This window comes from Triturus cristatus, chromosome 3_1, assembly GCF_964204655.1.
Source record: "Triturus cristatus chromosome 3_1, aTriCri1.1, whole genome shotgun sequence".
NCBI lineage: Eukaryota > Metazoa > Chordata > Amphibia > Caudata > Salamandridae > Triturus > Triturus cristatus.
The window spans coordinates 642710197-642724253 of NC_140583.1; the positions used below are offsets into that span (position 1 = coordinate 642710197).

At 48.8% G+C, this 14057-nt stretch overlaps 1 protein-coding gene across 1 annotated transcript in view; it reads left to right on the plus strand.

Moving 5' to 3' along the window:
- DENND4A (DENN domain containing 4A) overlaps positions 1–14057 on the plus strand; it is an 811018-nt gene that overhangs the window by 444916 nt on the left and 352045 nt on the right. Inside the window, exons 10-11 of the mRNA XM_085644632.1 lie at positions 11033–11202; positions 12434–12672. Of these exons, the coding sequence (XP_085500758.1) occupies positions 11033–11202; positions 12434–12672 (409 nt within the window). The remainder of the gene's footprint in view (positions 1–11032; positions 11203–12433; positions 12673–14057) is intronic.

The window sequence follows — 14057 nt, forward strand, 5'->3', positions numbered from 1 at the left end:
TCACTATTGACTGTTAGGGTAAGTTCCCCTCCTGTGGAGGTCGTGTGGGGTCTCTTGGGGGATCTCCCTCCTCCTCTGGGGGACTAGTTAGTTTTCTTATCTATGGGGCGACAGGCACACTGCACTTTGGGGGGGCTGTTTGGGCTCATGCAGGGGTGCAGGGTGGGGGGAGTTCTGTTGGGTTGGGTGCGTTGGGGTGGGGTGTGGTTCGTTTCTACCGCAAGGCAAACCCGTTATTGTATTGTTGTTTTTGAGATGCTCTGGGGGGGACAAATGATGGCTTCGCTATGTGATGGGGGGTAGGGATTTGACTTTGTTGTCCTGGAATGTTAACGGACTGGGTGATAGGATCAAGCGGGGTGTGGTCCTGCAGTATCTGAAACGGATTTCGCCTGATGTGGTCTTTCTGCAGGAGACACATCTTATTGGTAACTCCTTTTGTGCCATGAATCGCCGTGGCTTTCGCTTGGTAGCCCACTCGGGCTTCACATCAGGCTCACGGGGGGTGGGCATTATGGTCAAGACCTCGCTCCCGCTAGAAATAGACGAGGTGCGCCATGATGAGAGGGGACGCTACACTGTCTTGGTGGGGAGGATGGAGGGCAAGGTAGTTGTCTTTGTCTCTGTGTACGTCCCACCGGGGCTACAGTCCACCACCTATGCAGATCTGGGGCGCCTCCTCCTTGACCTCCCGGGGGGGCTTCTGGTGGTTGGGGGGGATTTCAATGCGGTGGCTTCTGGGAATATGGATCGTCATCCCCCTAGGGACCTCCCCCGGGCACAGGCGTGGTTAGCGGGCCTTTTAGACACACTGGGATTGGTGGACTGCTGGCGTTTAAAGCATCCCGCCCAGCGGCAGTACACCTTCCATTCGGGTGCCCATGGTAGCCTCTCGCGGCTTGATTATGTCCTTGTCCCTGCGGCTCATGCCGGGAGGGTGGGGGAGGTGCGCCATCTGGCGCGGGGTATTTCAGATCATTCCCCGCTCCTATTGCACTTGGGTGTCTTCCCGAGGGGGGAGGGCAGGGTAGCCCCAATCAATGCTTGGTACCTGCGTGACCCCACTATTCGTGCTGACCTGATTAAATCATTGCAACGGTATTTTGAGGAGAATGTGGGGTCCGTTCCGTCGGCCATCTCTCTGTGGGAAGCCTTCAAAACAGTTCTCAGAGGGGAGGCCCTCTCCTTTATCTCCCATGCCCGCAGACGCGCACAGGAGGAGGTGACCCGGGTGGAGGCCGAAATTACTGAATTGGAGGGTGGTCTGGGGAGTGGGGTGACTGACGCGGCGCTGCATGTTCTACACCTTAAACAGGCGGCCTATAGGGCCCTCGTCACGGAGGCGGCCAGGGGCCTTAGCAGAGAGCAACAGGGGCGACTGTACGATGTGGGTGATAAGGCTGGCAAACTGATTGCGTGGTTGGATAAGAAGGAGAGAGCTAGTCGTGTGGTCCCGCTGATTGAGAGGATGGATGGTGTACGAATTACTGAGCCGGAAGGCATTGTTTCTTGCTTCGCGGATTATTTCCGCGAGGTATATTCTCCGGTCTCTCCCTGCTCGGAGGAGGATTCTCATGCCCTGCTGCGGGACATCGCGCTGCCCTCGCTTTCAGTGGAGGACAGGGACTCGTTGGATGCCGCTCCCACCTCGGATGAAATCGCCCTCGCCATACGCTCGCTCGGGCAAGGCCATGGGCCCGAATGGCCTTCCTATTGAATTGTATAAGCTGCGACCGGATGTACTGGCACCTCACCTCCGCGCGATGTTCCTTGCGGCCCACTCGCGGGGCTCCCTCCCGCCGGACCAGCGTCTAGCTACCATCGTGGTTATCCACAAGGAGGGGAAACCGCGAGACCGGGTTACATCCTATCGGCCGATCTCGCTTTTGAATGCGGAGCCTAAAATCCTCGCCAAGGTGCTTGCTAACCGGCTGGTCGGCGTGGTGGGCGATCTGGTCCACCAAGACCAGTCCGGCTTTATTCCCCATCGCAACACGGCCCTTAACCTGCGGCGCTTGCACGGGGTGCTCGCGCGTGTTCCATTCGTGCGGGAGCCGGCCATCTTGGCGTCCTTGGACGCCACCATGGCGTTTGACACGCTCGAGTGGCCGTACATCTGGGCGATGTTGGCGAAATTTGGATTTGGCCCGGGATTCATCAGCTGGGTCAAATTGTTGTACTCTGACCCATTGGCGCAGGTGGTGGTGAATGGTCGAGTCTCGGCCCCATTCGTGCTGGGACGGGGCACGCGACAGGGTTGCCCCCTGTCGCCGCTCCTGTTTGCACTGGCCTTGGAACCTCTGGCGGAGTGGCTGCGGTGGCACCCTTCTATCCGTGGTCTCCGTTGGACCCCTGAGTATGAGGACCGCGTGTCCCTCTACGCTGACGACATCCTGTTGTACTTAGCCTCCCCGCGTAAATCACTGATTGTCCTGGTCGATGTTCTGCGCTCCTTCGGCCGTAACTCAGGTCTTGTCATCAACTGGGCTAAATCCTGTGTCTATGTGCTCTCCGGGGAGGCTCCTGTCCTCCCGCGGGGCTGCCCGATCCAGATTGCCTCGCAGGGGTTTCGTTACCTGGGCATCTATATTACGCTGGACCCGGTGGCCCGCTACGAGCGGAATTTGCTTCCCCCCCTCCAGCGCCTGAAGGAGGACGTCGCGCGCTGGCGGCGCTTACCGCTTTCGCCGCTCGGCCGGGCGGCATTGTTCAAGATGATGTCATTGCCGCGCTTTCTGTACGCACTTCAGAACTCGATGGACCTGGTCCCGGCGCGTTACTTCCGCGAGGTGGAGAGTTTGCAGCGCCGCCTGTTCTGGGACGGGAGGCCGCGTATAGCCCTGGCAAAGTTGACGCTCCCGTGGTATGACGGAGGGATTGCCCTCCCGGATATTAAGCGGTATTACTGGGCCTCCCAATTAGCTGCAATTAATCACGGCCTCTACGGGCCCGCCTTAAACCCGGCATTTGAAATGGACAAGATGCTCCTGCCCGGTGGCGATTACAATCGAGCGCTCTACACTAGCGTGCCCGATTCCCGCCTGACGGGACCCACGCGTGTCATGGTGCGAGTATGGCACGCGGCCAATGCAGCTATGGGATGGAAGGACCGTTTGACCCGGGCGTCACCGTTGTATGCGTCTGAGAGGTTGGGCTCCCTATGGACCTCGAAGGGCTTCGATAGGTGGGACACGATAGGCATCAGTACAGTGGGGGACCTCTGGACGAGGGGAGGATTCAAAACATTCGAGACACTGCAGGCGGAGTTTCAGCTGCAGGGCAGTGAATACTTTCGATACCTGCAGGTCCGTCACGCACTGGGTTCTGTCTTCCCAGACGTGGCCGCCATCCCGGAGTCCTCCCCACTGGAGGATAGAGTGCTAGATGGCCACGTTCCGGACAGCACGATCTCCCTCATCTACAAGAAGTTGATTAATGACCGCTCGGGCCTACTGACTGGGCTCCGCGAGGCTTGGGTTGCCGATGGGTTGGAGCTGGACGACGAGGACTGGATTTCCGCGGTGGCCTCCCCGAAGGAGGTGGCCATCCCGGCTCGCCTTCGCTTCGTCCAGCTTAAGATACTTCACCGGGTGTACATGACGGGGCCAGGGCTTCTGCGCATGGGCTATGCCGAGGATGGACTGTGTAAGCGTGGGTGCGGTGCATTGGCGACTTTTTTACATATTCTGTGGGAATGCCCGAGGGTGGAGCGATTCTGGCGTGGTGTGCATGAGGTCCTGCGAGCGGTTACGCATGTCGTGCTGGTGCCTGAAGCGAGGAGATGCCTGCTGAATGTGTGGGAACCGACCGACTACTCGGTTCCGCAGACGCGATGGGTGACGCTGGGTTATATGATTGCTAAACGTGACATCGCTCAACTGTGGGGATCCCAGAGGCCCCCGGCTGTGTCGGCCTGGAAAGAACACATGGATTGGTGCATGTTCCGAGAGAAGGTGGTGTATGTGGCGCGGGGTAAGCCTGGGGCGTGGCTGAAGATGTGGGGCCCCTGGAACGCCTACCGCGGGGGTATTTGCGAGCCGCCATTGTTGCCTCCCGCTTCACCAGCTCCGTCCCCCTAGATGACCCCCTCCCTTAATCCCGGGCACAGTGCTTTCCCAGTCCCGGACCTATTCCCCTTCCCCTCCTTCGATCTTAGTGTATGGTTGGGGTCCCCCCATTTGAGGAGCATATATTGTCATTTTCGCTCTCGGGTTGCCTTGCGGGTGTGGTTTTATGTTGTTGTGTTGTATAAAACGAAACCGTATTGTGAGCTCAGAGTCATGTGGCCCACGTTGTTGCTACCTCCTGCTTCAGCGTCTCTGTAACGCCAAGTGCCTCATTGTATACATGTCATTTATCTCTGTCACTTTTAGCGGCCGGCCGGAAGGTTGTAGGCCCATGCCTGTATATATTTGAGATTGTAATAAACGGTTTCAACAAAAAAAAAAAAAAAAAAAATATCGTCTAGGATCATCTACCAATATTAAGTTACCTTTGGCCAGTGTCAAAGGAGGTGTGTAGCAGTGTTCCTGGTGCGTCAGATCGTGCTCGCTGTGATGGGGTACCATTTGTGCATGCGTGCTGGGGTCATGCAGCAGTATGTAGCGATCTTTGTAGCTGTTTCTACACTAGAAGCATTGTCATATGCAGTAGTAGATGTCCTCCCATTCTTTGTGTGAAAGGTACCGCCTTCATTTTGCCTCCTATCTTTTCTGCCTTGCATTCATCTCCCATGCGGGGACTTGGCTAGGAGAGCATAGAGCTTGCTTATTATACACCTATCCTCGTCCTTTCAAAAGAGTGATTTCTCAAAGAGAGTAATCGCCCTCTGAGTGTGTGGTCTGAGGGAGGGATGTGTGACCCAGTGCTGGATCTGGAGACAGTGTAAGCATTCAGTTTCTGGGCGCTGGTAGTTTGATTTCAATTTGTCAAATGGAATGATCTCATCCCCATCAAACAGCTGAACAATTCTTTTACAGACCACCTGTTGCCAAAGGAGAAAGCTATTCGGTTGGAGACCTGGGGTAAATTCGGGGTTGTCAAGAATTGACATCATCAGGGATGGATAGGATGTCCTGTTCCTATGCTGTGGCACTTTGTCCCAGAATTCTTGCGTGTTTCTTTAACTAGTACATGAATAAAGTCCCCTGGCCCGATGTTTCCAAGTAAGCCATGGAACCACCCACATGTGTGGCCGCTACTGCCTGGTCCATGAAGCACCAGTGTTTCTCATTTTCAGTGCTGCTCTTTTCTATTATATAGCTCAACTGTACTGCCTGATAGTATTGAGTTAAGTAATATTAGGCAAACATTGCCCCCACTCCCCCCATTTATATAAAAGGGTATGACACATTCACAGCCTCTTCCTGCCCCGCACAAAGTGGTTACTTTCATGCTGTATATTTTCAGGGTATTGAGTGGCGGGGTCAGTGGGAAGGCCTGGAATAGGAATAAAACCCTGGGGAGAATGGTGATTTTTAGGGCTGCAATGTGGCCTGCAAAGGTGATACTGTAGCCAGTGATTTAAGACAGATTTCACATGTTGTCAGTTGGAGCACTCTTTATACACAAATATGAGATGGATGTGGCGGCCCAGGCTATCGGGTATTGGGCAGTCAATTGGGCCTAGTTGGTCTGGGGAACCGTGAGGTCAAGAGCCTGTGAATATTTTAGGTTAACTTTAAAGCCAGAGACCTCCCCAAAGTCTTTGTGCTCAGATATTAAGGCCAGTAGGGAGGTAATAACCACTATCTGGTCATCTGCATAGAAGCAGATAATGTGAGTGTCCCCAGCAAAACTCACCCCAATAACTAACAGGTCGTTTTGGACACGCTGGGTCATGGACTTCATGTAGAGTGCAAATAACGAAGAAAGTGGGCACCCCTTTCAAGTCCCACTTTGTAATGGAATAGAAACTTGACTCAACTCTTTTCACCCATACCACTGCTGTGGGGGAAATGTACCCATAGAGAATCTACCTGAAGAACCTATCCCCAAATTTGTATTTGTATTGGTTATTTACAGAGCGCACTGTGACCAGAATGGTATCCTGGCACTAATGTTGCTAAAATCATCAAGAAAGGCAGAAATAGGGTAAAGGATACAGTAGAGGAAGTCCAAGTGTCCTCCCAGTCTTAGTTAGGGAAGAGACAAGTTTTAAGGGCCTTCCTGAACTTAAACAGGTCAGTCTGAGATCTTACTTGGGATGGAAACGTATTCCGTAACTGTGCACTTTAACACCAAAGGCACGTCCTCCTTGACACACTTTGCAAAACCTATGTTCTTGGACAAAATTAAGTGTGGACAAAAGTAGCAACCTTCCTGGGGTGTATTTCCTCAGTCTAGCCTCCAATAGTTTTGGTCCTTTATTTTGAAGCGCTTTGAAAACAATACAGAGTTATTTGAAAGATAATCCTCTGTTCAATGGGTAGCCAATGAAGATCTCTAAGACCACCGAAGCCAGAATGTTTCAGAGTAGGAATCCGGTACGTTTACTGAACCCTACCGAACGCTTTTTCAGTGTCAATAGCAAGTAGCATCACCTCCCACTTGGCCCGCTGAACTTTATTCACACTATTTAATATATGTTTGATATTATGCCTACGTGGCATAAATCCGGTCATGTGTGGGTCTACCAGTGCGGGCATGAGTGAGGTTCAGTCTTGCAGAAAGGATATTGATGAAGTGCTTTGAGTCGCTATTGAGACCTATATGAGCTACACAAACAGTTATCTTTCCTGGGTTAGGCGATAACTTTTATGGAAGCCTCCAGCATAGAGTGTGGCAGGTTCCCTTTGACCATGAGGGAGTTGAAGAGTCTAGTGAAGATGGGTGCCAGTGGTTGACAGAATGTTTTGTTATACAAAGTGAAGCCATCTGCCCAGGGGATTTAAAGGGTTTCAACTGTGCTGTAGCTGCTATGATCACCTCTATTTGAATGGGTTTTTCGTTTATTAGCATGTTGTGTGGTAAGTCTATTCACCTAGGCGTGATGCAAATAGGTATTGATACCATTGTTGTGCAGATCCTGGGTGGAGTAGAGTGTGGTAAAAATCCCTAAAAGCTGCAGCTATATGTTCATCTTCGGCGTCCTCCATCCAACCTGCTTTGAGAATGACGCCTACTCTGTTGCTATTCTCTTTAGCATGCAGCTTGTGTGCTAATAGTTTGCCACATTTGTCTCCCCCCTATGTAGAATTTGTGTTGTAAACCTGCCCTATCTAGGTCCAGTCACTTAAGTTGGGTTTGCACCGCCTCCAGCTTTTGCCAAATTCTCAGTTTCCCAGTGCATTTGTGGAAAGCCTTGAGTTCTTCTACCTGACACTCTAACCATTTTCCCCATTAAGTCTTGTTTTCAGTGGCAGAGATGGCTATCTAGTCTTCCCTGACATCGCCAATGTTGTTCGCCTCCATGAAGTTAGCAATATTTTGAAACATCACTAGACATTGTCCATTTTTTGCATAATACCATCTCGCACTCTCCATGACCCAAGGAACTGCCATATTCCCTCCACCCTGAGGGAAATAGATAGTGGGGCGTTATCTGACAGTGAGTGACTTGGGTTCTATACGTACCTCACGGACTAAGTCTTGTAGCACTGGGGTACCCAGAAAATAATACGTGCATATGTTTTGTGGGCAGTGGAGTAGTATGTGTAATCTCTAAGATCCATGTGTGTAAGCCATGGCAGGTCCTCTAATCCACCCTCCCACAGCCATGCCAAACGCCCTTGATAGATTCTCTTCTCAACTCCCCTTCCCCACGCCTCCGGGTCAGTCCATAGCTCTGGCCCAGCCTGTCTAGGTATGGTTCGGCTCCAGATGGAGGTTACCCCTTATTAGGACTGTGGGATTCGGGGACCAAAGGCCTCCAGGACAACACCGGTAAGAATTGTTCCTGGTTCTCATTGGTAAATAGTTGCAATGGTGAGTGGTCACCCTCCCCTCCCTATGCGATAAGCTAGTGCTCTTCCCTTTATTTTGGCAAAGTTGTGAATCACCTCTCTGTGAAACTTATGGGGGGAGAAGATTTGCCACCTCCTCTTTTTTTTGTCGGTCTGGTGGATAGGTATTGCTGTGGAAAGTGATGCACTTTCAGTCTGTCCCAGTCCTGTTATGAGGTGCATCTCTCATAGAAGGCAAACATCTCTCCTGTTCTGTTCTAAAAAGGAGAGCACTACTGCCCTCCTAACAGGGTTGTTTAAGTCTTGCATGTTGAGGCTAATTATTTTCACCTCTATAGTGGTATTTGGGGACACACTTGTAAAAATGTAGAATGAGGGCAAGCTCGTCAATGTAGTGTGAGTGTAACCTCAAAAATCTCCCCAAACCATAATAAACGTAGGGTCCATGCACCAATGTAATCCGAACAATGTGTCCAATGGTCTGAGCGGACACGCTAATGGTCACTGTTCTCTGCTCAGGAAAATTTCCCTTCTTCCACTTCTCCCTCTCCATCCCCAGTCTTTTCAGAATGGGGCAAAGGAATTTCGGTCTGTGGTACATTACATCTTTTGCAATATCAGGGGTGTTGTGGTGGTCATTCTATGTTCTTAGAGCCTGCCTCTTCACTAAGTTTGCGCAACACCGCCTGTCTTCCTTGTGCCATTGTGTCAGGACACAGGCCTCTCGGAGACCTCCTGCCATCCATCACTGTGCCCAGCAGTGGCCCCACAGGATCTTCTTGGTGATACTCCTGGGGCATCCTCCTGGATGTTGAGGACCCACTGAGCCTCAGCTAGTGTCTTAATCTGATGCCGTTTGTTCTCTGAGTGGAATATAATGCGGAATGGGTGGCCTCAACTATAGACTATGTCTTTAATTTTGAAGTGCTTAGTGATGGGTTTGAAAACTCAGTGTCTCTGGAAAACTGTGCATGGAGAGTTCCTGAAATGAGGGGTTGAACACTCTGGGCCCCCCTAGAGTATAGTCTCCTTGAGCTCAAAGTCGTGGGCACATTATAGGCTATACGGCAGTTGCCTATTTTTCTCTCCAGGGCAACCCACTTTGTGGACTTTGTCAAGCTGAATGTTGCTTTCTGTGTCTGGGGACAGGATTTGACTGAATGGGGCCCTCATGAAGACGGCAATGTCTGTTCCTTACGCCGCCTGTGGCACTCTTATTCAGATATTGTTCCTGCATGAGTGGTTTTCTTAGAGACTTCAATATGCCCTTCGAGGGCTGCCTGTTGTTACTGAAGGCGTAGTGCTTCCTGCTGGAGATGTTCTTTTTACTCGCCTACTTCTGTTTGTTGTCCTCCAGCATGAAAACCCTATCTTCTACCTCCACCAGATCTTGCTTCACTTCTCGCATATCTTGACAGAGGTCATGCTTTTTACTTTTGAAGGTCTTCATGGAGGGAATCAAAAAGGACCCCATAATGTTCTGGTCAGGGGTGCGGTGTCATCTCCTTGTTCCTCTGCGGGGAAAGCCTTCTGCGTTGTCGGGTCGTTCTTGGTTGTATTGTTTGCAGAGCGTGTGAGCAGTTCTCTCAGGGTATGGACCTTCTTGCCCTTGGACATAGGCATCCCTGATGCTTTGGGAAGCAGGCCATGAGCCTCAAAGATGCGGGAAGTGTCAACTGTGCCCTACAGCACCCTCGGATCGCCACTTTTTGATGCCTGGACTAAAGTTCCTATCTGGCCGAGACAGAAAATCGCTTATCTCTGGTGTCTCTGATGCGACTGGCCCATGTGGCTGCTTGTAATTTGCAGGGGTTGAGAACCTTCCCAGTGGGTATATGGCATCATGTAATTGCTGCCCATGGGTATAGGCCTCATGAGTTACGTACAGATGGCCATCCAGGCAGGAGGCACTAACCCCCATGACTATGTTTACATGCCTTCCATGCCAATGACACTCTGGGTGGTGCAGTCCACGTGGTCCTGGGAGCACTTCCATAGTGGGCTGATTCTGTGGGCAGGCGCCCCTCGCCGGCACACCATCCACCACGTGCTATGCTCCGTCATCGCATACTGCTGTGTGTGTGTCCCAGGGGATGACATATTCTGTGTGAATCCAGGGGCTATAGAAGGGTGCAGTTCGTTGCTTCACCAACTTGGCTCAATATATAGTGGGGCACCGCATCCCAGCCAGCCACTAAAGTCCCACGGGCATCTGCTCTTCAGAACTGGCCTGAGTCCCACTCCGCACTGCCTTGTAGGGCTTTCTCAGGGCACTGCATTGCTGCCTCCATCTTGGATGTTGTGCTGCCGAAGTGCGGTCACGGCTAATTCTGCTATGCCAGACTGCAGGTCTCTTATGGTTCGGGAGCTCAGCTCGACAGTGGACTCTCAACATAGTCACACGCACCTTGTGGTGTTTCTAGCCTTGTTGTGTCCTGCCAGTATGATTGTTTCCACAGCAGACATAGAAGTGCAGGGTACCTCTTACTTGGCTGCCATATTGCCCACGCCTCCAAAACAGCTTTTAAAGTGATTTTCCTACCATTTGTTCGCTCTTCGATTCAGTTGAGTTCTCTTGGAAGAACAGAATACCCTGGGAAGAGTTAATATGCAAATATCAGCAAAAGTAAGTAAGTTGGCTTATTTTTCTGACTGGGAAGGGAATTTAAGGGTTCTATGTGTGTTATAATGTGGCGATGTGTGCTGCATTACTGGATAATAACTAAGATCGCCAAGCCTCCAGTACTAATAGCGTAATCATTAAAAATCCTATTGTTAAATATTGATCAAATGATTACAAATAAATTGATGAACGATTACATATTATTGTAATAATTGTTCTTACATCTTTGATGTTTGCTTGTCATTTAGCCATCATTCCTTTGATTTCCAAGTGTGAACTTTAAGTTGTGATGGGACGTTGCATGCAATTCTTCTCTCGCATGTCACAAACTAAAGACTGTCTTGAAGAAGATGTAGAGTAAGTAGCTCTGTGATCAGTGATTTAAAAAAAATGCAGATTGTAACTAAAACCCCAAATATTCTGGCGCAATCGTTTAAAATCAGTTTGAAATATGGGTTTCCACTTTAACTTTTATAATAGCCTTTTTGTTGTCCTGCTCTCCTAGGTTTGATATGCCGTTACCCTGAAGAAGATTACGAGTCCTTCCCGCTGCCTGAGTCAGTGCCTCTCTTTTGCCTGCCCATGGGGGCAACCATTGAATGCTGGGCATCCAATAGTAAATATCCACTGCCTGTCTTCTCCACCTTCGTATTAACTGGTGCTTCTGCGGAAAAGGTAACCCTTTATTATTCTAGAAAAGCTGATAGGCCAGGCATTTCTAAAGGAGAAGAGGTGACACCCAATGATTAAGCTAGCCCAGTTTACCCACTATGGGCCTTAGAATGACAACACCAGCAGTATTACAAGACACAGCCAGATATTGATAGAGTGAGTATCCAATGCATCCGTGGCGGGTGTAGATTCAGCTGACATGTCTTTTGTCACATTACTTTTTCAAGGCTGTAACATATATATGCAGGTATTGTAACTCATGAGGAAGGGTGACGAGTAAGCAAAAGCCTGTGCTGGAGACACCTTCATTATTGATATTTTTCACATTACAAATCTGTACTAGCAGGGATTTTAGGACTATGGCAGTAGGGACAACGCACACTTTGCCTGCTCTTTTTCCGTCAAAACGTGAAGCATATCCTATGTAACTACCAATCACAATCTACTTGTTTCATGGAGCAACCTCTACCTTCCACGCCTTTTGAAGTCAATTTGACGAAACACGTGTTGGCTGTATTTACACCCACCGAGGATGTCTTCAGTTCTCACTGTACCAATAGCTGGCTGTTTTGCTTTACCGCTGGTGTTGTCATTGCAAGGATCCGTATACATACGCAATATACTTGAAGATAAATACCATCATTCCTCCTCCATATCATTTCTCACTCCCACTGTATTCTTTGGGTAATGAGCTAGGTGAGTAAGTGATGGCATAGCTGGGATGCTGCAGAACCTGTGTGGCTATACATGGAAAACTTGATTTACCAAAGTGGTCTTGTAGCGTATTTAATCTGGTGAAACTGAACTCCTGAAATATAGTGTTTGAAATGACTGAATTTTAAGATAGAATTCAGTATCTCCCGCAGATCAAGATATCCTTAGGAATGATAGGTTTGGTAAAGGGTGAAAACTGAGCAGCAAGTTGAAGTTACCTTATCGCCTCAGAAATTTCAAGTAACAGGCCAGAAGAAGGTCATTTTTTAAAATGTGCATATTAAAGTTATTTTAGGCTCCAGAGAAACGGGATTCTTCTTAAATGTTCAAAAATCATAGGCGTATTGCCCCACGTTGTCTTTGTGCTTAAACATTTTTAGGCTTATGAGGTAGTTTCTACCAAACTACAATACAGCGAGCAAAAAATGGGAAGAAACGTATGCGTTCTTTTGCAGAAGAAACAAATCACTCGAACTTCTCATATGCAAGCCACTAGTATCTAAAGCTGTGTTCTTTCCAGGTGTATGGTGCTGCTATCCAGTTCTATGAGCCATATGGTGAAGAACATCTCACCACCAAGCAGTGTACCCAGTTGGGTTTGATTTCGGGGAGCGGACATACTGAAGCCTCCAAAACGGTTCATGCAAATAAGTGCATCTGCCTCCTCTCCCACTGGCCCTTCTTTGACGCCTTTAAGAAGTTTCTGACGTTTCTGTATCGCTACTCCATCTCCGGTCCCCATGTCCTGCCCATCGAGAAGTACGTTTCTGTTCCATTACTCCTGTCTCTTTGTGTAAAAATAATTTTATCTGCTATTCACATCGATGATCTTTCAGATTCTGTTTTTATCCTTCAATTTTAGATGGTTGGTATTAAAGTTTTCTTCGAAATGCCAATATCGCTGTGTGCTGCAATCTTTTCTTTTGTTACTTAATGATAAATCCGGGTGCATATGCGTGTCATTGTATGTTGTGGTATTGACATTTATGTATATCGGCCCTCTGACAACCAACCAGGTTTCAAATAGAATTTGGTCATTAGAAAGGTTCGGCAACCCCGATTTTTGGCAATGAATGTTCTTAACAAAACATCCTTACGGTTTAAAAAAATCAAGTGTAATAAAAAGACATTGTTGACATATTGGAAAACCAAAAGAAAAATATTTTATTAACTGCCATACCTATCATGGTAAAATGAATTGTCTGGTTTTCATGAAGTAGTGTGGGCATCAGAGAAATACTGGATACCAGCCTAGATGGTAGGCACAGCGAAACAAAGATAGTTGATGCCCTTCTTCATTGCCTCCCAGGCTCCAAACTGGATCCTGCTCAGGGTATCCTCCCAGCCCCATCACATCTCATCCAGGGCCTGAAGAGATGTCCAGTTACTCCGATCCCGATGCAATTGTTCTGCTCCCCTTCTTCTCGTTTCCATCTTTGAAACTCGCAATATATTTTATGAAGCCATTGCGACCAGCATCTCCACCTATGTAGCTGAGGAGCTCTCCGTCTCTGACGACTTTTAGCACACCCTCAGTCAGGACAACAACAGATTGGAGATAAAGACGTGTTTAAATGTTTTATTTTATTAAAACCAGGGCTTTTGATCTATTCACCTAGAATCTGGAAAACCAATCCTGTCTCAAACAGGATTGCTCCAACCTCGCAAAAATTAGGAAAGTGTTGAAGATGCAACTCTTTAAAGAGTTCACATCATGTTAGAGTAACAGAAAGTAGAGTGCGTTGCTGCCTTTTGTCTAGGGTCGTACTGTACAAATAACACATGCATCCATACATGTCTATACACATCCTTGATTGGTATTTTGCGAGCCAGTGCTGTAGATTGTTATCGAAACGGACCGAAAATGTCCATAACCTCTAGGATAGAAGTTCTTATTGTTGATTCTGTGGCTTTCTCTGAAACACTTCAAATATTGGAAATAAAATTAAGAAGTAGCACAACTCATTGGAAGTGCAAGTTGTAACAGTACAGCTGCTCAGCAGATCCTCTACTTTGTGATGCTGTCTCAGCTTTCACTATTCCAGGCACAAGGTCTAGCCTCCCTGAACTACAGGATTTGTCACTCCGGGAGGATTGCATTTGTTTGGTACTCATCTGAGATACCCGGAGGATTCCACTCGGAT